Below are 24,215 nucleotides of genomic sequence, written 5' to 3'. Positions count from 1 at the left end.
CTGCTGCACAACACTGTGAATGCACTTAATGTCACTGAATTGTACACAGAAAGTAGCTAGAGTGGCATCTTGGGTTGCATATGTCTTACCACAATTAAATATATACATATATGTTGTCTCTGGACCTGGGCTGCATAGATTCCCAGCTCTGCCACTTACAGAACAACTTTGGGCAAATTATTAATGTCTATGTCTCATTATCCTAAGCTCTAAAATGGTGATTAATGATAAAACCCACCACACAGGTGCTGTGAGGATCAAACGGCTTCATGAAGCGCTTCCAACAGTGCCCAGTGAACACTGGTCACTAACGCTGTGACCCGCGCACATTATGTGACGCTCTCCTCAGAGTGCTTCCACTTGCCTTTCCTATAAACATATTTTCATGCAGTTATCAATTTCTAAAATATATACCTACTATTATGTGCCAGACACAGGGCAGATTTAAAGGAGAAAATTATATAATCCAATAGCCATTATTTTGTTAATTTTCCTTGAAACACTTTCTCCACTACAAATCATAAGTGAATACATGTAAAATTAAAGTTTACATAACCACAAAAGAAATAAAGTCGGGCGGCGCCTGTGGCTCAAGGGGTAGGGCGCCGGTCCCATATGCCGGAGGTGGCGGGTTCAAACCCAGCCCCGGCCAAAAACCAAAAAAAAAAAAAAAAAAAGAAATAAAGTCCTCAGATGTACACCAACTGAAGGCCTCTGGCCCAGAACATGAGTGGGAAGGTGCTGTCCGGCCCAGAACTGCCCACCAGGCCCGTCAGTGATGGGGTGCACTTACCTATCCAGCACTCCAAGCGTGCACAGGGGGTGGTCTTCACCACATCTGGAGGATCCACACCGACATTCAGACACAAAACTAAAGCAACACTGACTGTCTTCATCTGGAAACACAGGAGGAAAAAACGCGAATATTTCAATATGAAACTTGCTCATGCACTTTTCCAGCTTTTAACATGTGCCCAGAACATCCGGTCCCTCTCCACCCCACCCCACCCCACCCCCGTATCTGTCATGTGGGCTACCCCAGTGCTAGTGCAGGAAAACGTTCCTTCTTTAAAGATGGGGCTTCAGAGGACAGTGTGCAAATAGGGGGGCAGGGGCAGCTTTTCTCAGGTTTACAAAAATCTCCCAAAATGGAATTATGTGATCAAAAGATATAAATATTTTAATGCACGTGATACATTCTGCCAAATTCCATTGCAAAAAAATTCCACAAACTTACACTCCCACCAGATTATCATTGATCATTTGATGAGAAAACCTGCCACGCTGATTTAGCTTTCGCCTTCGTTCACATCAGCGCGGCTGGGCGCGCTCAAGTGTGTGTTCACTGTTTGTATCTTTCCCCTTGTATGGACTATCTGTTCATATTTATACTTCAGACCACTCAGCATGACTGCGTTGACCTCTTGGCACTCAAATCCGATCTCAGTACAAACATCAGTTTCTCCAGGGGCCTTCTCTGAGCACCGCCATTACACGCGGTGCCTGTCAGGGTAGAGCCACCGGTCAACACAGCCTCAAGCCCATCTACCCCAATCTGCCAACGAGAGGCCCCGGGAAGCAGTTGAGTCCAGTCATATCCTCTGAGCAAACACCAGGCATAGACCAACTCAACAGTGCTATTTGCTCAATGAATAAATACATGTATTTTGTTCTAGTGTTTTTGTTTTACATCTGGCCCTTCAGGCCATCTGGATGTTATTTTCACATGTAACACAAAATGAAGATTAATTTTTTTTCTCAAAAACTAGGCAATTGTACCAATCCCTGCTAAAATAACCTCCCCCAAACGCAGAGGTGTGTAGCGAGTCCTTTTGCATACATTAATTCTCATACAGACCAAACTCTACTTCTGGGTAATCAAATTTATCCCATTAACCTATCAACCAATACTTGCACTAGTACCACATCACTTTAAATAATTTATCTTTATGCACTGTAATACTTGGTGAAGGGGGTTAGTTTTTCTTTTCTTTTCTTTTTTTTTATTTTAGACAGAGTCTCAAGCTGTCGCCCTGGGTAGAGTGCCATGGTGTCATAGCTCACAGCAACCTCCAACTCTTGGGCTCAAACCATTCTCTTGCCTCAGTTTTTCTATTTTTAGTAGAGATGGGTCTCGCTTTTGCTCAGGCTAGTCTCAAACTTGTGAGCACAAGCAATCCACAGGCCTTGGCCTCCCAGAGTGCTGAGATTACCCACCACACCCAGCCAGGGGTCAGTTTTTCATCCTCAAAAATTTTTTTAATTCTACTGAGTTATTTTACATTCATCTTCTTTTTATCAAATTAATTACTCGGATGAAGGATATCCCAATAGCCCTGATTTGATTATATAAGTATATCAGATTATCACATGTACCACAAAAACGTGTATGTCTAATATGTATCAATTTTTAATTTTAAAAAAGATTACTCCTAGATTCTTTAACAAATACTTAAGGGAAATACTTGTATTTCCTCACAATGGTTTCTTATTGATAACTGGTAACATATAAGAATAATGTTTAGTTACTTGACTAAATTCTTTTTTTTTTTTTTTTTTTTTTTTTTGATTTTGGCCAGGGCTAGGTTTGAACCTGCCACCTCTGGCATATGGGACCGGCGCCCTACTCCTTGAGCCACAGGCGCTGCCCAAGGTTGAATGTTTTTTTGTAGAGACAGAGTCTCACTTTATTGCCCTCGGTAGAGTGCTGTGGCCTCACACAGCTCACAGCAACCTCCAACTCCTGGGCTTAGGCGATTCTCTTGCCTCAGCCTCCCGAGTAGCTGGGACTACAGGCGCCCGCCACAACGCCCGGCTATTTTTTGGTTGCAGTTTGGCCAGGGCCGGGTTTGAACCCGACACCCTCAGTATATGGGGCCGGCACCTTACCGACTGAGCCACAGGCGCCGCCCCTTGACTAAATTCTTAATCAAGTGTAACTGCCTTCTGGTGGTTCTGGGCCAGTTCTAAGCACACACCACGCTGCTGCACTGCCTGTGTAGAACGGGGTCTGCCCTGCTCTTCCCACGCCATTCTTCATTTCTGTGGTTGGTCCTTGTGTGTGACCAGAACGTCTAACATAATGCTCTAATAATTACAAAAAAAGGACAGAGTGTCACAAATGCCTCATCATTAAGGATGATGGCTACTGATTTTAAACATAAGCTTTACCACATCAAAATAAGATTCCACTGTTTAAAATAGAATTTAAAGCTGTGTGGGTAAAAGGGGAATATTTTACTGCCTTCTCTCCCAGTACTTTGAAAAAGGGGGCTTTAAGGGCGGCGTCTGTGGCTCAAAGGAGTAAGGCGCCGGCCCCATATGCTGGAGGTGGCGGGTTCAAACCCAGCCCTGGCCAAAAACCGCAAAAAAAAAGGGGGGGGGGGCCCTTTGTTAAGGACATCCACAGCCACACAGAAGGGACTGTCTTCCCATGACATGCACCGGAATTTTCTTACCAGGAGTCATACGAGACTAATGGTCCCCTCACCTACCATCAGGAGAAAAGGCTGAAAATTAGAAACCATGGAAGCCATGGTATCTGCTAGCACCCTCCCCATATTTAAGTTACCAGAATAGGTAATCCCATATAGCTGACCAATTATTTTAAAACAAACTCAAACTCAGCTATTGAAGATAAGCTGCTTAAAATGAAATCTTTCATGGAAACACCTACCCTGCAACAGTTTTAAACCAGAGTGTTTGTTTCATTGTCTGTGATAGGGAATGTCAAGGCCTTGATTAGAGCCCCCTGCAGCCTGTTCCAAGCTGCTTCCTGAAGAACACAGGTGGGCCCAGTCCCTCACCCGAGGGAAGGGAAGACTTCTTCCCCACAGCCTAGCTGCTTTCCTCACTGGTTTTTCATTTTGTACCTAATTGAGAATTGCAGACGTCAGACTCCTCTCACAAAGTCAGAGGGAGAACGCAACATGTAGGGACCTGTTTTCAGGGACACCAGTCCTGGCCCTGTGCTCCTCAAGTCAAGAGCTCCCGCTGCTGACTAAGCTGCAGTCCCTGTGTGCCCAGGAGAGAGACAGCAGAGCCATCTGGGCTAACAGGCTCATGACTTCCCCAGCTGCCCTATTCCCCCTCCTCAGGGAGGCCCAAGGTGCACAGCCAGGTGCCGGCTCAGGCCCAGCTCTCTGATCAGCCCTGCCTCCCACCTCCCACTATGGATGGCTGCCCACCAGGCTGCACACTTGGAGCTCACAGTCTGCTCCATGCATTCCATGAGGCAGCCTTTCCTGGCTCACCAAGTGTTGCTCAGAGGACCTCTAAGGTAAGCCATAAGAGGACTGGAGGATGACACCAGGATCTGGCCACCCACCAGCAAAAACTAGACAGAGCCCACCCCACTGGCCCTGGCTCACCCAGTACACGCCCAGCCCCAAGACAGAGCCCACCCCACTCGCCCTGGCTCACCCAGTACATGCAGCCCCAAGACAGAGCCCACCCCACTCGCCCTGGCTCACCTGATACACGCCCAGCCCCAAGACGGAGCCCACCCCACTCACCCTTGCTCACCCAGTACACGCCCAGCCCTGTACCTGCATTGTGCTCTTTAACAAAACCGAAAAACCCCTCAAGATGACACTGACACGTGACCTAGAATGTATTTACTCTAATATCTGGCTACCAATTTTATTCCAACATTGGGCAAAAACATTACCTGTAAATATTCTAAAACAATCAAATATGTCTCGCTCCTCTACAAATTTTAATGGTGTTGGCCTAATTTCAAATGTGGTTAAGTTTTAAATTTTTTTTTTTTTAAAGGTATCAAGAACAACCTTTTTTTTTTTTTTTTTTTTGTAGAGACAGAGTCTCACTGTACCGCCCTCGAGTAGAGTGCTGTGGCATCACACGGCTCACAGCAACCTCCAACTCTTGGGCTTACGCGATTCTCCTGCCTCAGCCTCCGGAGTAGCTGGGACTACAGGCGCCCGCCACAATGCCCGGCTATTTTATTTTTGTTGCAGTTTGGCCGGGGCTGGGTTTGAACACGCCACCCTCAGCATATGGGGCCGGCGCCCTATTCACTGAGCCACAGGCGCCGCCAAGAACAACTTTTATTAAGTCCACAATTAGTAAAAGGTTACAGTCTTTTAAAAATATCCCAGCAATGGCAGCGCCTGTGGCTCAGTCGGTAAGGCGCCGGCCCCATATACCGAGGGTGACGGGTTCAAACCCGGCCCCGGCTGAACTGCAACCAAAAAATAGCCGGGCGTTGTGGCAGGCGCCTGTAGTCCCAGCTACTCGGGAGGCTGAGGCAAGAGAATCGCTTAAGCCCAGGAGTTGGAGGTTGCTGTGAGCTGTGTGAGGCCATGGCACTCTACCGAGGCCCATAAAGTGAAACTCTGTCTCTACAGAAAAAAAAAATATCCCAGCATCTACCACAAGGAACAAGTGCTAGGAAATAAACATCAAAGCATAACAGTAAATAGCGCACTAATGTGTTTGTTAAATAACTTTTCATTTGTTTCATTATATCCACCTTTTTTTTTTTTGTAGAGACAGAGTCTCACTTTGTGGCCCTCGGTAGAGTGCCGTGGCCTCACACAGCTCACAGCAACCTCCAACTCCTGGGCTTAAGCGATTCTCTTGCCTCAGCCTCCCGAGTAGCTGGGACTACAGGCGCCCGCCACAACGCCCGGCTATTTTTTTTTTTTTTTGGTTGCAGTTTGGCCGGGGCTGGGTTTGAACCCACACCCTCGGTATGTGGGGCCGGCGCCTTACCAACTGAGCCACAGGCACCGCCCCATTATATCCACCTTTACTCCAATTTAGACCTTTGTGTTATGAGTGGTCCATAAAACGGAAGCAGCTATGATTCTGTATCTTCTTCATGTCACCTTCTACGCATATTACATAATATTTAGATTACATATGCTGGGTTTGTTTCCTGAGTGGTGATTAGCTAAAAAACAGACATGGAAACCTTGTCCTTATAATTAGCCCTAATAGAAGTGTGACTTAAATTCTTAACTATACCTAGAATGGCATTTTTTTTTTTCATTTCTATGCCAACTTCATTCCCACAATTCCAGATCAGTGTTTTTAATAATACAGTTATGGAATTTAAAAAATGTAAGGGCCGGGCGGCGCCTGTGGCTCAGTCGGTAAGGCGCCGGCCCCATATACCGAGGGTGGCGGGTTCAAGCCCAGCCCCGGCCAAACTCCAACCAAAAAATAGCCGGGCGTTGTGGCAGGCGCCTGTAGTCCCAGCTGCTCGGGAGGCTGAGGCAGGAGAATCGCTTAAGCCCAGGAGTTGGAGATTGCTGTGAGCTGTGTGAGGCCACGGCACTCTACCGAGGGCCATAAAGTGAGACTCTGTCTCTACAAAAAAAAAAAAAAAAAAATGTAAGGGCCATCAAATTTAATGTGCCAAAAATGCATAATAGTAGATAAAATAAGGTTTTTCAACTTTTTTTTTTTTTTGGTTTTTGGCCGGGGCTGGGTTTGAACCCGCCACCTCCGGCATATGGGACCGGCGCCCTATTCCTTGAGCCATAGGCGCCGCCCAGGTTTTTCAAACTATTTCTTCTCTACATGATTGCAAGAGGGACTTTGCCTAACAATTGCAATCAATGTAACCTGGCTTATTGTACCCTCAATGAATCCCCAACAAAAAAATATATATATTTCTTCTCCAATAAAATACAATTTAAGATGACACACTTCTACCCCAAAGGTTACTTTTTTGTTGTTGTTGTTGGGGATTCATTGGGGATACCAAGAACCAGGTTACACTGCTTGAATTTGTTAAAGTCCCTCTTGTAATTGTGTCCTGCCCCAAAGAGGTGCGTACGGCAACGTGACCCCCCCTCCCCGCCACCCTTCCTCCCTCCCCTCCCCTTTTCCCCGCCCTCTGTCATACTGTATTAGCATCAATTGTTCTCATATCAGATTTGAGTACACTGGATTCTTGCTTCTCCGTTCTTGTGATGCTTTACTAAGAAGAATGTGTTTCAACTCCATCCAGTTAATACAAAAAATGTAAAGTCACCATCTTTTTAGTGGCTGAATAGTATTCCATGGTATACATATACCACAGCTTGTTAAACCATTCCTGGATGGGTGGGCATTTATGTTGTTTTCGCAGTTTGGCAACTGTAAATTGAGCATCGATTAATAGTCTAGTGCAAATCTCCTTATAATAAAATGATTTTTCTCCTTCTGGGTAGATGCCCAGTAATGGGATTACAGTATCAAATGGGAGTTCTAGTTTGAATTCTTTGAGGATTATTCATAATTCCTTCCAAAAGGGTCGTATTTGTTTGTAGTTCCACCAGCAGTATAAAAGTGTTCCCTTCTTTCCACATCCATGCCAGCATCTGTGGCTTTGAGACTTTGTGATGTGGGCCATTCTCACTGGGGTTAGGTGACGTCTCAGGGTGGTTTTTTTTTTTTTTCAGGGTGGTTTCGATTTGCATTTCTCTGATAATTAGAAACAATGAGCATTTTTTCATATGTTTGTTAGCCATTTGTGTGTCTTCTTTAGAGAAGGTTCTATTCATACCTCTTGCCCATTGATATAAGAAATTGGCTCTTTTTTTGTTGCTTAATTTGAGATCTCTATAAATTGTAGTTAACAAGCTTCTGATTCATAATATTCAAATCTTTTCCCATTCTGATGGTTGTCTATTTGCTTTGGTTGTTGTCTCCTTAGCTGTAGCAGAAGCTACTCAGTTTAATTAAGTCCCATTTGTTTATATTTTTTGTTGTTGGGCAATTGCCACTGGAGTCTTCTTCATAAAGTCTTTTCTTTTTTTTTTTTTTTAGAGACAGAGTCTCCCTTTATCGCCCTCAGTAGAGAGCTGTGGCATTACAGCTCGCAGCAACCTCCAGCTCCTGGGCTTAGGTAATTTTCTTGCCTCAGCCTCCCAAGTAGCTGGGACTACAGGCACCCACCACAACACCCGGCTATTTTTTTGTTGCAGTTTGGCAGGGGCCAGGTTTGAACCCACCACCCTCAGTATATGGGACCAGTATCCTACTCACTGAGCCACAGGCGCCACCCCTTCATAAAATCTTTCCCCAGCCAATACCTTCAAGTGTTTTCCCCACATTTTCTTCCAAGATTTCTATTGTTTCATGCCTTAGATTTAGATCTTTTATCCATCTTGAATCAATTTACTGAGTGGAGAAAGGTGGAAGTGAACTCCCACAAAAATGTTCATCCCCACACAAAGACCTAGAAATTAAACAACCTTATGCTGAATGATAGTTGGGTTCAGGAAGAGATAAAAGAGAAAACTTAATTTCCTCAAACATAACAACAATGAGGACACAAGTTACCAAAACCTGTGGGATACAGCAAAAGCAGCCCTTAGAAGGAAATTTACTGCACTAGATGTTACATTCGAAAAACAGAAAGGGAGCACATCAACAAACTCACAAACTGTCTTACGGAATTGAAAAAAGAAAAACAATACTTTCTTTTTTCTCTTTGAGACAGTCTCACTCTGTTTCCTGGGCTAGAGTGTCATGGCACTGGCCTTGCTCACAGCAACCTCAAACTCCTGGGCTCAAGCAATCTACCTGCCTCAGCCTCCCCAGGAGCTGGGACTATAGGCACCCTGGTTATTTTTTCTGGTTTTTGTAGAGACAGGGTCTCGCTCTTGCTCAGGCTGGTCTGGAACTCCTGAGTTCAAGTGATCCTCCTGCCTGTCTTTGCCTCCCAGAGTGCTCGGATTATGGGTGAGTCATCTTCCCTGGCCCCAGGGGTTAATTTTGAATTTAAAAAGAATATGATTTTGAGAAACTATAAAACTTTCACGGCTCAGTGCCCATAGCTCAGCTTTTAGGGTGCCAGCCACATACATCAAGGCTGGTGGGTTCAAGCCCGGCCGGGGCCTGCCAAACTACAATGACAACTGCAACAACAACAACAAAAAAAATAGCTGGGGGCGGTGCCTGTGGCTCAAGGAGTAGGGCACTGGCCCCATATACCAGAGGTCGCAGGTTCAAACCCAGCCCCGGCCAAAACTGCAAAAACAAAAATAGCCGGGTGTTGTGGTGGGCGCCTATACTCCCAGCTACTTGGGAGGCTGAGGCAAGAAAATTACCTAAGCCCAGGAGTTGGAGCTTGCTGCGAGCTGTAATGCCACAGCTCTCTACTGAGGGCTATTAGTGAGACTCTGTCTCAAAAATTAATAACAATAATAATAAAATAAAAAAACTTCCAGTAATCACTAATAAGTGGGGCCTCAGACATGCTGGCTACTTCCAATGTCTGCTAAATAAGTTCTTTATCCTTAAAGTGAGAAGTGGATGGAGATGACCTCTTAGGTGCTAAGGATTTTTTAGATCCTGAAGTTTTGACTCCTCACCAGCATTCCCAGACATTCTGGAACCACCTCTTAAAGGTTGGTACACTCTCCTTAAAATTCTGTTCTCTAACCCAAATTCTCAGATTGCTTTGGGCAATAGGCTCAAGAGGCTGGGCTACTGCAAGGGGGGTGGGGGAGGTCCCGATGGTGTTATAACCGCCTGGGGCAGCTTCCTCTAATCCTCTGGTGCCTTGAGTGTTCTGAAGCTCAGATGTTTTCAGGTTTGCAAAGGATAATATGATGCCTGTACCCTATCTCATATAACACACCCATAAGGGTCTGGAGAAGCGCAAGTGCTCAAAAACATTAAAATCCCACAGTGAAATGCACAAAGATTCACCCTCCATGGAATAAAGAGCACCGAAACACCTCAGTTCAGGTCAAGTTTTGCCACCGAATGAGCTATGAAAATACTCCAGGGCTCAATGCTTTTTGGATTCAGAACTGCTCCCAACGGCCTGCAGACGGGGCCATCTTTTACTCAATAGACTATATACTCAAGTGCATGTCACCTCACTGGTTATAAATATATCAGTGCTTGGCACCATTCAAAGGGGATTCTTACTGGAGTCTTCCCACTTAATAGATTTGATAAAACCAGGTGGCACCTGTGGCTCAAAGGAGTAGGGCGCCAGCCCCATATGCCGGAGGTGGCGGGTTCAAACCCAGCCCTGGCCAAAAACTGAAAAAAAAAAAAAAAAAAAAATAGATTTGATAAAACCATATATATATATATATTTTTTTTTTTTTTTTTTTTTTGTAAAGAGACAGAGTCTCATTTCATCACCCTCGGTAGAGTGCCATAGCGTCACAGCTCACAGCAACCTCCAGCTCTTGGGCTTAGGTGATTCTCTTGCCTCAGCCTCCCGAGTAGCTGGGACTACAGGCGCCCGCCACAATGCCCGGCTATTATTTTGTTGCAGTTTGGCTGGGGCTGGGTTCGAACCCGCCACCCTTGGTATATGGGGCCAGTGTCCTACTCACTGAGCCACAGGCTCCGCCCAAAACCATATATATTTTTTAAAGATAGAGGTGATCAGGTAGCACAACCAAACTTGAACATAAATCTACAGACTGACATCAGTGACAGACAAGTCATTGTGCAGAAAGACTAAGTTATATTGGTTAAACTACCAGTCGCCACCACATGACATGGCTCCCCTGCTCCAACATGGGCAACCGAGTGCTGAGGAAGAGGAGCTGGGGGGAAGCTGGGGTGGGCTGCACCCGTCACAACTTTTACTCTTCCCTGCTTGTCTGAGCCAGAGCCACCCAATTCCCAGGAGCGTTCATTAGGATTCAGAGCATCAAGCAAAAACTTTGAGCAAAGAAAGCCAAAGCCATGCGAATGCATAATTTATAAAGGCAGAAACTGGAGCATATAGCAAAGAGAGCAACGATACTTATAGGAAAGGGGGCGGGAGAGCAGGCTGCGTGCTGCCAAGCAGAGAGAGAGAGAGAGAGAGAGGAGGGACAAGGAGCCCACAAGGAGCCCAGCCGGGAGCACCTCCAAGTGTTCCTAACAGAAAGGAGATCCTACTGTCACACTCCTTTGTTCATTGCAAAGGGGGCTAGGATTGAGGGAAGAGGCTCTTGAATTCAGAGCTCAGCTTGTTTCCTTGAGCCGAACACCTAGATTAAGGTTTAAGTACTCTTTTTTTTTTTTTTTAGGACAAATTGTGTCTATATCCCACTGCTTGTAAAATCTGCCTCCACGCCTATAGAACACCATAAACCCAAGGATAGCATCGGTGGGGAGGCCTCACCCGCAATGACCCCCAGCAGGCACGCGCGGCAGCCCAGCTCGCCCACCTGCCTGTACCACACAGGTGTACAGGAGGCAAAGCGTGTGTGTTTTGTTCCAGCACCACAGACCCTTGGGAAATTTAGGTTTCTGAAAGTCAAAACAAGAAATGCATACAAAGTGAGTTTCATAAAAGGAATTATCACAGCTCACTTTAAAGGTGCTAGATTTTTTTAAAGAGTACCTGTTTTAAACAAACTAAAGAAATCCCCTCCTCAAAGGAGTTCTACACTGAATCCCTCTGTGGCTCCTCACCAACAAATGGCAGCCTGGTGACGCCTCTGCCAACCTGGCTGGCTGTGCCCTGGAGTCCATGAGTGCAGTGGCCCCATCGCAAGGGGCAGGCCAGGGGGCACGAAACACTTCTTTGCCTCTTCTTATAACACCTTGCAGGGTGAAATTAATTAAAAAAAAAAAAAAAAAAAGTCATAGCCAGCCACAATGGCTCATGCCTGTGATCCCAGCACTTTGGGAGGCCAAGGTGGGTGGACCTGGCTGAGCTCACGAGTTCAAGACCAGCCTGAGCTAGACCAAGACCCCGTCTCTAAAAATAGCTGGGCGTTGTGGTGGGCACCTGTAATCCCACCTACTCAGGAGGCTGAGGCAAGAGGATCATTTGAGCCCAAGATTTAGAGGTTGCTGTGAACTGTGATACTAGGGCACTCTACCAAGGTCAACAAAGTGAGACTCTGTCTCAAAAAAAAAGTCAATTAACTATTTAGTTTCCTTACCTATCAAATGAAAGTAAAATTATTTATCACAGAGAGATAGTATCAAGATATACACACTACATATTAACTTCAAATAATTCAAAAATATAAACTTCATGGTAAAATTTATTCTATTGAAGCTTAAATGTCCAAGTTGAAGGGCTGAATTAAATGACAAATATTAAATGGTTACATATGACACACAATGTCATATAGCCTTTAAAAACAGATCTTCAGACTACACAACTGTGTTAGGTGACCTCTGTGATATGTGAATATGTGAATATGTCAACAGAGCTGTTAACAAATACATGTTTTCAGGGAATAGGAAATGGCATGGGCCATCCTCACATATGACTGCATCAGAAGAGGAGGGTCCCAAGCTGTGTCCATAACCATTACTCCAGGTATAAACACACACGTGAACAGTCACAGAGTGAAAACTCAAGATGTCACAGTGGCTTGCTCCCTGCAGGGGAATGCAGAAACGCAGGTGGCTGCTTTTTTCTTCTTTGCACCTGGGCCTTCTGTGTGTGCTTTCAAATCCCTGCTGGACACACATACAAGAGTCAAGGATGTTTTCAAGAGTGTGAGTATAGGCAGGCGGTGCTCATGGCTCAGAGGCTAGGGCTCTAGCCACATGCACCCAGGCTGGCGGGTTTGAAGCTGGCCTGCTAAACAATAATGACAACTGGCAACAAAAAATAGCCAGGTGTGGGCAGCGCCTGTGGCTCAAGGGAGTAGGGCACTAGCCCCATATGCCAGAGGTGGCGGGTTCAGCCCCGGCTAACAACTGCAAAAAACAGAAAAAAAAAAAAAAAAAAATAGCCGGGTGTTGTGGCAGGCACCTGTAATCCCAGCTACTTGGGAAGCTGAGGCAGGAGAATCGCTTAAGCCCATGAGTTTGAGGTTGCTGTGAGCTGTGATGCCATGGTATTCTACCGAGGGCAACAAAGTAAAACTCTGTCTCAAAAAAAGAGTACAGAGGATGATCTGAGTAAGAGGTGGGCTGGGCGTTGTCAGGCAAACAATGTGGCCGCACCCTGCCACTCAGCACAGGAAAACCACAGGTCCCAGTAAGCAGCCCTGACCCTAAAGCACCCCTCAGGGCACCTAACGATCACACTGTAAGGCAGATGGCACCACTCCTGGGTGAGGGGCACAGCTATGACAGGGACCTTACCTAACAAACACAAACACTGTCACCAATCGTTTGTACCCTTAATCTGAAAAGGGGGAAAAAAGGCCCCAGGGGGAACTGTGACAGACACCAGCCATCTGTGGTCCCATGATCGTGACAACTTATACTACAGGTCCTGACATACTAAGGTAGGAGAGAAAAAGAATTGTGTCCTCGAGTTTAGGTGACCCCATAATCAGCGGCACAGCCCTAAAGCCCAACTGCAGACCCGTACCAGCCTGTGAGCCACAGGCTAAGAGCAGCTCCCGCTCTTGGGAGGCAGTGGCAGGGCCTCTGCAACTCCTCCTCATGTCTCATCACCCTCCCAGGCCAGGCTCCTCCTGGAGATCCTTGACAAAGCCCTTTTCTGCTCAGCCCACAGCTGGATGGATTCTGGTGTTTTTTCCGAATGGCATTTCCTGCCACCTCCATAAGATTGATGGCTTAGCAAACCTCACCTTAATAAAATGATGTCAGAACTCCCCCCATGACCCCATCATTCAAAAGAATTCTAAATGGGCTGGGTGCCTGTAGCTCTGGTGGGTTCCAACCTGGCCCAGGCCTGCTAAATAAAAAATAAAATAAAAAATGAAAAGAATTCTAAATGAAGAATTACCACAGCATTGGAAACACGAAATAACAAACATCGGCCTTTCGATTTCTTCTGCAGTCCTGGTGACAGGGCAGTAGTGAACACCTCTGGGCACGGTGCGACCTGCCCCCAGCCCACCTGCTGCTTCCAATCCCCACAGCTGCGGCTCACCACACACCTCTCTCGATGCTCTTGCAACTCTAGCTGCCCAAAGTAATTTTGTCTTTAACACTCGTATCTGGTCTAATCCAGAGAGTACTAGAAAACCACGTCACACACCCAATGAAGGAGGCCACGCTGTGTCCACACCCCATCTTACCCAACCCCCAGAAGGATCACCAAAAATAAGTAATAAAGAAATCTTTCCTTGATTCAGCAACTGTAAACAAAAGATGAAGTAGAGCCTTTCAAAAACACAATGTTTATATCGGCTATTTTTTCTTTAAGAAAAAGTTTTTTTCAAAAATGAAAAATGACATTTTCTAGACATTACCAGTTCACCTCAGGGCAGGACCTCTGTATGCCTCCCTTCCTTGGGGAGGGCACTGCTCCACCCGCAGGCTGCACGCAGCTTGATGGGCACCTCTCTGGGGTTGGGCTCCCTGCCAGGCCATGGCCGCGCCCACCAGGCCCTGCTTGTCACTGCACCCCAGCACCCAGAGCCCTCGCTGACACCAAGAGGTAGCATGGCATGCTCTGCTCTTTCCTTGCTCACAGCCAAACCCCCCAGTCAGCCACCGCGGTCTGGGGCAGGGGACGGGCTCCCACAAACACCTGGAAGAAAGTTGCTACTCTCCAGAGAGACACGCCAGGAAATCCACGCTCTGCGGCCACCCCGGTGCAGATGTGACGCTGAGGAGGAAGGCTCGTCACCTTTACTCAGTACTGACCCAGAACACTGGCCCACAATAACCCTCAGCACCCTTCAAACCCGCTCCCACAGCTCGACTACAGGGAAGCACTTGTATCCACATCAGCTCCTCCAACGTGTCCACATGTGAATAATCCCCAACCACCAAAGTCAGAAGAGAGAGATTCTGAATTTGCTTCAAACATCTTCTTTACATGCCAGGCATCAGTCCCAGCCCCAGGTCCTGGAGAAGCCTCAATGCACAGACACTGTCACTGCAGGGTGAAGAGACAGTGAGGTTCCTTCCAGAAATGCCCAAAGCACCATGGAGCTTAAAGGACAAGCTCAGGGAGAACTAACCCATCTGACAGAACTGGGGAGAGTGTTCATGGAAACACAATGTTTGAGACTGCAGAGGGAGTGCACAGGCAAACAAGAAGTGACAGGCACTGCAGGCCACCAGGAGCAGAGCAGGGTAGAGGCAGAAGTGAGACTCTCCGGACAGCGGACACTGGAGGCCGGGAGCCACCCACAGAAGCCCTCACTCCAGGGGCCACACGCCACATGGGGAGGAGCCCTCGCTCCAGGGGCCACATGCCACACGCCACACCACCGGGAAGAGCCCTCACTCCAGGGGCCACACGCCACACGCCACAACACCGGGAAGAGCCCTCACTCTGGGGGCCACACGCCACACCACCGGGAAGAGCCCTCACTCCAGGGGCCACACGCCACACACCACCGGGAAGAGCCCTCACTCCAGGGGCCACACGCCACACCACCGGGAAGAGCCCTCACTCCAGGGAGCCACACGCCACACCACCAGGAAGAGCCCTCACTCCAGGGGCCACACGCCACACCACCGGGAAGAGCCCTCACTCCAGGGAGCCACACGCCACACCACCAGGAAGAGCCCTCACTCCGGGGGCCACATGCCACACCACCGGGAAGAGCCCTCACTCCAGGGGCCATACACCACACCAGGAGGAACCCTTCACTCAGGGACAGCGTCCAGGGAAGGTGCTGTTCTGTGGGCCTGTGCTGATGCCGACAGGCCGTGAACTCCGAGTGCTTTTTGGTTCTTCTAATAAACACTTTCTCTCTTCTATATACATTGCTCCCCCCTTAAATTTCCACCCATATTATGGCCTTACATCTTTGACAAATGATTTTCAAATCAGCTTCAAATAAAGTTCAAAGAAAAGAACTTATACTTCTCTTTGTACTGTCACAAGACACAGGCTTTAGAGAACAAATTAGTCACCAAGAGAAGCTGAGAATCGGAATGTCTTCAGATACAGAAACACTAGAAGCTAAGCAAACCAGATTTCCAACCCAGAATTTAATAATTAGATAATCGGTTGCGTGTGGAGATAGAATAAAATTAAAATTCATATTAAATAATTGTCCTATTTTGGAATGACAGCAAATTCTTCTCTCCTAGGTTAAAAACTGATCACCTCCTGATGCAATGTGAAGTCATCAACATTTATAGGGCCTCCTTTTTTCCCCCCGATTTCATTTTTTTTATTTTTTTATTAAATCATACTTGTGTACATTAATGCAATCATGGGGCACCAAACACTGGTTTTATATACAATTTGACATATTTTCATCACACTATAGGGCTTTCTTGCCGAAAGGACTTTGCCTGCTTAGATTCCCCTCTGAAGACTGAACTTCCAGTTTGCAGGAAAAGCCAAGAACGGAGAAACACATGAGATGACACCAGAAGGAGACCCTAGAATACCTACTACAGGATGCTGTCCAGCGCCATCAGCAGGACCCTCCTCAAGACGTTGGTGTGCTTGTGAGCACATACATCTACACCACTGTGAGACAAAGTCAGCAGGGAAGGGAGGGGACGGCAGTGCTCGGGCGCCAGACACTGCACATACATCTACACCACTGTGAGACAAAGTCAGCAGGGAAGGGAGGGGACGGCAGTGCTCGGGCGCCAGACACTGCACATACATCTACACCACTGTGAGACAAAGTCAGCAGGGAAGGGAGGGGACGGCAGTGCTCGGGCGCCAGACACTGCACATACATCTACACCACTGTGAGACAAAGTCAGCAGGGAAGGGAGGGGACGGCAGTGCTCGGGCGTCAGACACTGCACATACATCTACACCACTGTGAGACAAAGTCAGCAGGGAAGGGAGGGGACGGCAGTGCTCAGGCGCCAGACACTGCACATACATCTACACCACTGTCATACAAAGTCAGCAGGGAAGGGAGGGGACGGCGGTGCTCGGGCGCCAGACACTGCACATACATCTACACCACTGTGAGATAAAGTCAGCAGGGAAGGGAGGGGATAGCGGTGCTCGGGCGTCAGACTCCTTTTCTGCCGTTCTTGATAAATTGATATGCAGGATGATGACACCACCAGTACAACAGACGTCAACCTTCTGGAGAACTGTTCCTTAGAGAAGATCTCTATCAAGTCAGGGAAAGTACCCTTGTAGCCTCCTTTCAGTGGGGCACAGGTGCTCCTTAGGCGTGCTGCCACCATGGAAGTCATCCCCAGGCAGTGGATCACACAGGAAGTTTCCCTTCCCATCACTCCCACCCAGCAACACCTACTGGGAATAAAGGCAGAGCCCCGCAGCCCCCCAGCCCGGGGCTGGCCAGGCCGCTGGGACAGCAGGCAGCCCCACAGTCTGGCAGCCCACAATCTCTGGACTTCCCAAGCCTTCTCACCACGGTAACAGCAGACACATGCACTGGAATGAGCTGCAGTAATTGACAACCATGGGAACACTTCCCATTCCAAGAACAAAATTCAGGAGTGTTTTCTGTCTGCTTCACCATGATGTGTATCATGGAGCTTGTGCTGCACACACCAGAGGAGGAAATGAAAGGTTTCACATTGTGCTTAGCTGGCGGCAGGATGATCATGGTGAAGCCAAACAAACGTGAGAGGAGGTGACAGGGAGGAAGAAGAGACGGCAAACAAATAAGTGGAGAGAAAAACAGCTGCACAAGAGTCAGAACTCAAAAGAGACAGTGCTGGGTGGCGCCTGTGGCTCAGTGGGAAGGGCGCCGGCCCCATATACCGAGGGTGGTGGGTTCAAACTTGGCCCCGGCCAAACTGCAACAAAAAAATAGCTGGGCATTGTGGCGGGTGCCTGTGGTCCCAGCTACTCGGGAGGCTGAGGCAGGAGAATCGCCTAAGTCCAGGAGTTGGAGGTTGCTGTGAGCTGTGTGACACCACGGGACTCTACAGAGGGCGACAAAGTGAAACTGTCTCTACAAAGAAAGAGAGAGACAATGCTATTCCCTCCGTGAGTGAACCTCCCACGACCAGAGCGGGGGCGGCACAGGAACATGCTCTAACCCTGAGCTACACTGTTCAGTCCGTGAGTGTCCATTCAAGGCAACCTTTTCAATTCTGTCATTTCAAGTCTATTGCTACCTGTAGCCCATGTACACTTTAAAAACACAAGAAAACACCACCTCCCCATCTTCTCTTTTCTTTTCTTTTTTTTAAGAGACAGGGGTCTCACTCTGACTCAGGCTGATCTCAAACCTCTGAGCTCAGGGCAATCCACCCTCCTCAGTCTCTCAGAGTGCTAGGATTAAGGGGTGAGCCACAATGCCCGGCCTGCCATCTTTTATTTTCTTTACTTAAAAGAAATGACACCTAAAAAAAAAAAAGAAAGAAAGAAATGACACCTGAGAGGTTATATAAACTTATCACAAAACCATTACTTAGAATAAAACCAAATCCAAAGCTGACAGTAATTTCACTCCAAAATACTGAGTCTTTCCCCTTTACCTGGCTGAAAACTTCACCTTGAGATTTAGTGAAACTATCCTTTAAGCCCAGGCCCAAGGCACATGAGAGTGCCGGTGAAATATGAACCATACCACAGATGATGGATTGTACTGACCATTAGCTCTATTTTACTGAAATCCATAAGAACACAACTCCCAAACGCATGTTTCTCTGTGACCCTGCAGCAAGAGGCTGTGAAGCCCTGCTGGGCTGCAGAGGAGAGGGCGCAAGGGCACCCAGTGGGCACCCCAACCCCAGCTGCGCTGGGCTGCAGAGGAGAGGGTGCGAGGATGCCCAGTGGGCACCCCAATCCCAGCTGTGCTGGGCTGCAGAGAAGAGGGTGCGAGGACGCCCAGTGGGCACCCCAACCCCAGCTGCGCTGGGCTGCAGAGGAGAGGGTGCGAGGACGCCCAGTGGGCACCCCAATCCCAGCTGTGCTGGGCTGCAGAGGAGAGGGTGCGAGGACGCCCAGTGGGCACCCCAACCCCAGCTGTGCTGGGCTGCAGAGGAGAGGGTGCGAGGACGCCCAGTGGGCACCCCAATCCCAGCTGTGCTGGGCTGCAGAGGAGAGGGTGCGAGGACGCCCAGTGGGCACCCCAATCCCAGCTGTGCTGGGCTGCAGAGGAGAGGGTGCGAGGACGCCCAGTGGGCACCCCAACCCCAGCTGTGCTGGGCTGCAGAGGAGAGGGTGCGAGGACGCCCAGTGGGCACCCCAATCCCAGCTGTGCTGGGCTGCAGAGGAGAGGGTGCGAGGACGCCCAGTGGGCACCCCAACCCCAGCTGTGCTGGGCTGCAGAGGAGAGGGTGCGAGGACGCCCAGTGGGCACCCCAACCCCAGCTGTGCTGGGCTGCAGAGGAGAGGGTGCGAGGACGCCCAGTGGGCACCCCAATCCCAGCTGTGCTGGGCTGCAGAGGAGAGGGTGCGAGGACGCCCAGTGGGCACCCCAATCCCAGCTGTGCTGGGCTGCAGAGGAGAGGGTGCGAGGACGCCCAGTGGGCACCCCAATCCCAGCTGTGCTGGGCTGCAGAGGAGAGGGTGCGAGGACGCCCAGTGGGCACCCCAACCCCAGCTGTGCTGGGCTGCAGGAAAGGGCGTGAGGACACCCAGCAGGCACCCCAACCCCAGCGCACAGCTAGACACTGAGGCGTCCCCCACTCCTGGGACAATCTTCTGCTTCTTCCCCTCTTCCATCAAAAAACTAGCTCATTATTTTGTTTGCTGACATTTTCTAAATTTATGAAAACCAAGAAAATCATTTTAATAACTTTCGTAATGCAAATATATTTTATATAGGTACTTAATATTTAATCACAATTCAATGATGTTCTCACAAAGTAGCTCTCTGCCAGCACAGTACCTGCATAGAACATGAGCTCAGAAAAGTTCTGTTTCTACCCAATAATTAACGTAAAATCTTAAAAAGTAAGTCTTTTCTTCTCCCAACATGTCTGCTGCTCCCCCCATGACTAAAAACTGTTGAATTTCAGGATTTGGGTGAAAACGGCTGACCAGAAGTGGTAATGTGTGTGCTGAGATTCACTTTTCTCCCCAACTGTTTATTTTCCATTCTCTGTTTTAGAGAGAGAGATTGATCAGAAAGGAGAAGATAAAGTAGTATCCTTGTAGAAAGAGTCAGCACAGAGTCAGGCCCAAGTGCTCTCCCAAAAGCCTGCAGGCCTCCCACCAAACTGGTGAGCACAAGGAGGTCAACACTGAACTCCTGCTGTCCTTCTGAGGGTCTGGAATTCGGCACATGCCAAGCAGAGGATGCCCGTGTGACCAGTAAAACCCTGGGGCTGGGGCTCAGCGCCTGTGGCTCAGTGGCTAGGCGCCAGCCACACACACCAGAGCTGGTGGGTTCAAATCCAGCTCAGGTCTGCCAAACAACAATGAAAATTACAACAATGACAAAAAAATGGCCAGGCATTGTGGTGGGCACCCGTAGTCCCAGAACTTGGGAGGCTGAGGCAAGAGAATCGCTTAAGCCCAAGAGTATGAGGTTGCTGTGAGCTGTGACATCACAGCACTCTACACAGGGTGAAAACCTGAGACTCTGCCTCTTTTAAAAAAAAAAAAAAAAAAAAACACAGCCTGGTCTCTGCAGCACTTCACCAGGTGCTGTCCATACTTGTCCCAGGGGAAACTGGCCTGTGACAGCTCTGGGAGGGCCCTAGGAAGGACGGCTTCCCTTTGCTGATTCTGCACTATGTCTCCTCACTAGTCACAGCCGTGAGCGGGACTGTGCCTTCTTCCCGGGAACTTCTATACAGCACCACATTCGTGCAACCAGACAAGAATCTACAATCAACCCTGCAGAGGACACACCAACCCTCACCAATTACAAGCTCTCCCCACACAGCACCAGGTCAGAAACATATCCTGTCCCCAGTCTTGACATTTAATGGGTATACTTGAGCATACCCATTAAAGCTCTCAGAAAAATGAGCATTTGTGCTGAATCCTCCTCTCCCTGACTCCACTGCTTCAGTGGGTTCTTGATAGGTTTCTCTTGGTTTGATTGGGCGGGGGGGATTAGATTTAAAATTATTTTCAGTTTTACTCAACGAAGTCCACAGATTAGATGGTCTGGATAAAAGTGGGATTATTCTTATTGATAGAGATGTTTTATATGACAAAAATAACAACACGATGAGGGAGGCAGGTGGCAAATCCAACTGCCACGACAGTCCCTACCTCCCCCTGTATCAGGGAAACACCCGAACGCCGAGAGGGGCAGAGCCCACACTCCCGTCTGCAGTGATCTCAACAAAAACTCATCAATGGCTGTGAAACAATGAGACTCTGTGAGTGAGGTCAGAGAAGACTGGAAAGCGAGGGGGCTGGGTCTCTGCAGGCCTCAGCAGCCACCACTGCTGCTCTCTGGACACTACTGTGACATCCTTCAGCTCCTATTCCCTGGCCCAGGCAGAGAAGCCGAATTCCAAATGCAGACAGAACTCCATTTCCCAGCAGTCCCAGAACTGGAACTGAAAGCTTAAAAGGGTCTCCAGAAATCTCTCCACCGACAGAATAGGCAGAACCACCCTTAGCAGAAGGTGAACAGTCCCTGCCAGGCACTCCAGGCATCTTCAGATAAGAATGCTACGGAGGCTTCTCTCACTCCAAAAAACTGCACAACCACAGTTTTTAAATTCCTTTTTGTCTCCCAGTAAGAAACATAACCTTGGCAGAAGAATACATCAAGATAGTCCAAGCTGGGACTCCACGAATCACCTCTGAAAGTCCTTCAGACATGCCACTCCCCACACCCCGGCACCTGCAGTCAGCAAGTCGTCAGAGCCTCTAATTTCTTTCTATCTGCCTCTCCGCCTCAGTCTCTGTGCCTTTACCACCGTCTCTAATCTTCTATCAAATGGCATCCTCTAACACCTGGATTCCATTATCGGGCAGGCTTCACTTGATAATATCCACAGGTTCCTCTTCCACAAACCCCAAGCAGATGCGTCTTCAGAAAGCACATCTCCCACCACCCAAGACTTCACTCTGCTGCCTTTAGGACACAAGGGCCAAACCCCGCCGCAGGGCGGGTAGAACAGCCTGGCCTGTTCTACCCATCACGTCACCCCCGCCCCCCCAGGCCTCCAGCCATGCAGAACCTCCACATTCTCCCACAAAAAGTCAGACTAAGTCTCCTCTCAGTCTGTGTGAATGCCCCCCAACTCTCACCCTGTCTCTCTGCCTTCTTCAATCGCAACCTGCCTTAATCGCTGTGCTCACCTGTTTGAGTACCTCAGCCCTACACTTGGTTCCAAGAGTGTAAAACTTCTCACCAACCCCTCCACCATCAAAACAAACACAATGCCAAACCCCAGTCACTGGATAGGAACTCCCGCCTGCTCATCAATCAGGGCTGAAACACCAGGATCTAAACCTTCTTTTAAGAGTAATTTACATTTTGCTTTGAGAAAAATATTTGATAAACCCGTGATCCCCTGGCCAAGTCCCTTGCTGACATCATCACTCCACTTCCAAGCCAGCCTCTGCTGGAACCCATCAGAATAAGAGGAAAAGGCCTTATTTTATCAAGGCGTTATCTGACAGTACAGCAACATCCCCAAGATAAAGTTTCCTGGGCTTTTCTCCAGGACACTTTCTAAGCAGGAGCTTAGCACTAAGACCATCGTCAAGGGCAAAATAATAAAAGAAAAAAGTCACACATGCCAAGAAAATTCCAACCCAACAGTAACACTGTCTTCAAGGATTTTAAAAGAAGAAAAAAGTGACATATCTGAAGAAATACCTTAAGTGAAACATAAACCCTGCTACTCCCTGTCACGGGGAACCGGCACATGCAGTCTCCTACCTAGCCATGATAGCCCCATCGGCGCCAAGCGACCAGCCCGGGAGGGGGCTTGCCCGTGTAAGGCAAACATTTACAACAGAAAGCTGGAGCCTAGTATTGCCCGCCCCTCTGAGGAATTAAGAGAGGACAGCAGAAAGGGAGAGTATAGGACAGAACATTCTAACAGATTCAACCAGAAAGGCAAACACAGATCTCTTTGATTTGTGTTTTTAACATTTGGAAAGTGCTGACAGGTCAAGCCTCTACTTATTAGTTCCAATTCCAACTAGGAAAATGTGAGAATGAGAACAAGGCAGGAATAAACCAATTTCCTGAACATAAAATGTAAATATTAATGGTAGGAAATGTAAACAAAACAGCTGCACCACATAAATTGCTTCTGGAGGCCAATTTTCAGTGTGCTCTCCTCACAATGGGTCCACATTTATAAGCACTTGCAACCTCAGACAGCAGGAACTCACGCTCAGAACAATCTTCCCACCCTGTGTGTTAAGTGGTAATAATGTGAAAACTACAGTAAGAGAAAAGTTATCAAGACTTACACTTGCAACGGTCCAAAAGATAGGCAGGAGTAAACATTTTAGCCAGCTATGTTCTAGCAAAGTCCACAGCAAGCTCTCCCCAAAACTCTGCACAGGGTGGTAGGCTTGGAAATAGCTTGGGGACATTGGCCAGAACATCAAAACCAAAACCAGCTCCACCCCTGATGACAAAAGGAGACGCCTGCTCAGAAGCACCCTGAAGGTGAACCCCACCTCAGGTCGTGGAAGCTGCCCCCGGGAACCAAGAATAGCCCAGTCCCCTCAGGGAAAGCCACGGGGTGTTCCTAAAGGGGTCTAGATTTCTATTTGTTGTGCCTCTTTTCCATCTAATAAAAAAGTTGAAGCCTGGTATAAAGGTCGATTTCCTTTTCCACAATCAGAAAACCCATCTGCACCCCACCGTCCAAAGTCAATCGCCAGCTAATCCAGGTGGGGGCAAAGTAAGAGGAAAAGGTTGCAAGGGATCCACATGGCGCCTCTCACTGGCTCTCAGGCACACCAGGGCCAGGCGTGACCAAGCACTTCCTAGCTCTAGCTTCTGAAATACACATTGCCACTATCAGAAAGGATGCATGTTGCAAGGTTATCTCTACTAGCTTCCTGGGAGAAGCCTTACTCACCAAATGGCAGTTTTCAATGGAACCGAGTGCAACCGCGGTTTATTAAAGTTTGCCACACATGAGAAATAAAGCAAAAGAAGAGCCTCTTGGTGATGGATATTTTTAATTAGAATGTTCGATTTTCAGGCACGGCTGCCTCTCTCTACTGATTTCTAAAGGCTTTCTTCTTGTGTTCATAGCCTGACAAGCCCCTTCAACACCCAGCGGGCATCTGTGTTTCTGACTTGGGGAGATAGTGCCCCGGGGCAGCTCCCACAAGGGTTTCATATGGCTACAGGGAGTGGAAAGGACTTTGCAGAAAGCATTATATTCCGAGAGCATTTAACACAGAAAGAAGATTGCCTATAATCAGAGGAAATTCTAGTGTCAGTCTGAAAAGTCCATGTTCATTTCCTTCATTCCAAGAGCTTTAAGATCACTATCATTTGTTCCTAATAAACAGCAGTCCTCAAACTTTTTATTCTCAGGACCACATT

The 24,215-nt window shown here is 48.0% G+C and overlaps 1 protein-coding gene across 2 annotated transcripts in view; it reads right to left on the bottom strand.

Moving 5' to 3' along the window:
- The window catches only part of RPTOR (regulatory associated protein of MTOR complex 1), a 333,344-nt gene that overhangs the window by 257,040 nt on the left and 52,089 nt on the right, over positions 1 to 24,215 (bottom strand). For both annotated transcript variants that reach the window (XM_053568488.1, XM_053568489.1), the window contains exon 2: positions 794 to 896. In XM_053568488.1, the coding sequence (XP_053424463.1) occupies positions 794 to 896 (103 nt within the window). The remainder of the gene's footprint in view (positions 1 to 793; positions 897 to 24,215) is intronic.

Source organism: Nycticebus coucang, chromosome 18 (genome assembly GCF_027406575.1).
Source record: "Nycticebus coucang isolate mNycCou1 chromosome 18, mNycCou1.pri, whole genome shotgun sequence".
Classification (NCBI taxonomy): domain Eukaryota; kingdom Metazoa; phylum Chordata; class Mammalia; order Primates; family Lorisidae; genus Nycticebus; species Nycticebus coucang.
The sequence above is the reverse complement of the archived record's forward strand: the minus strand, read 5'-3'. Positions and strand labels throughout refer to the sequence as shown.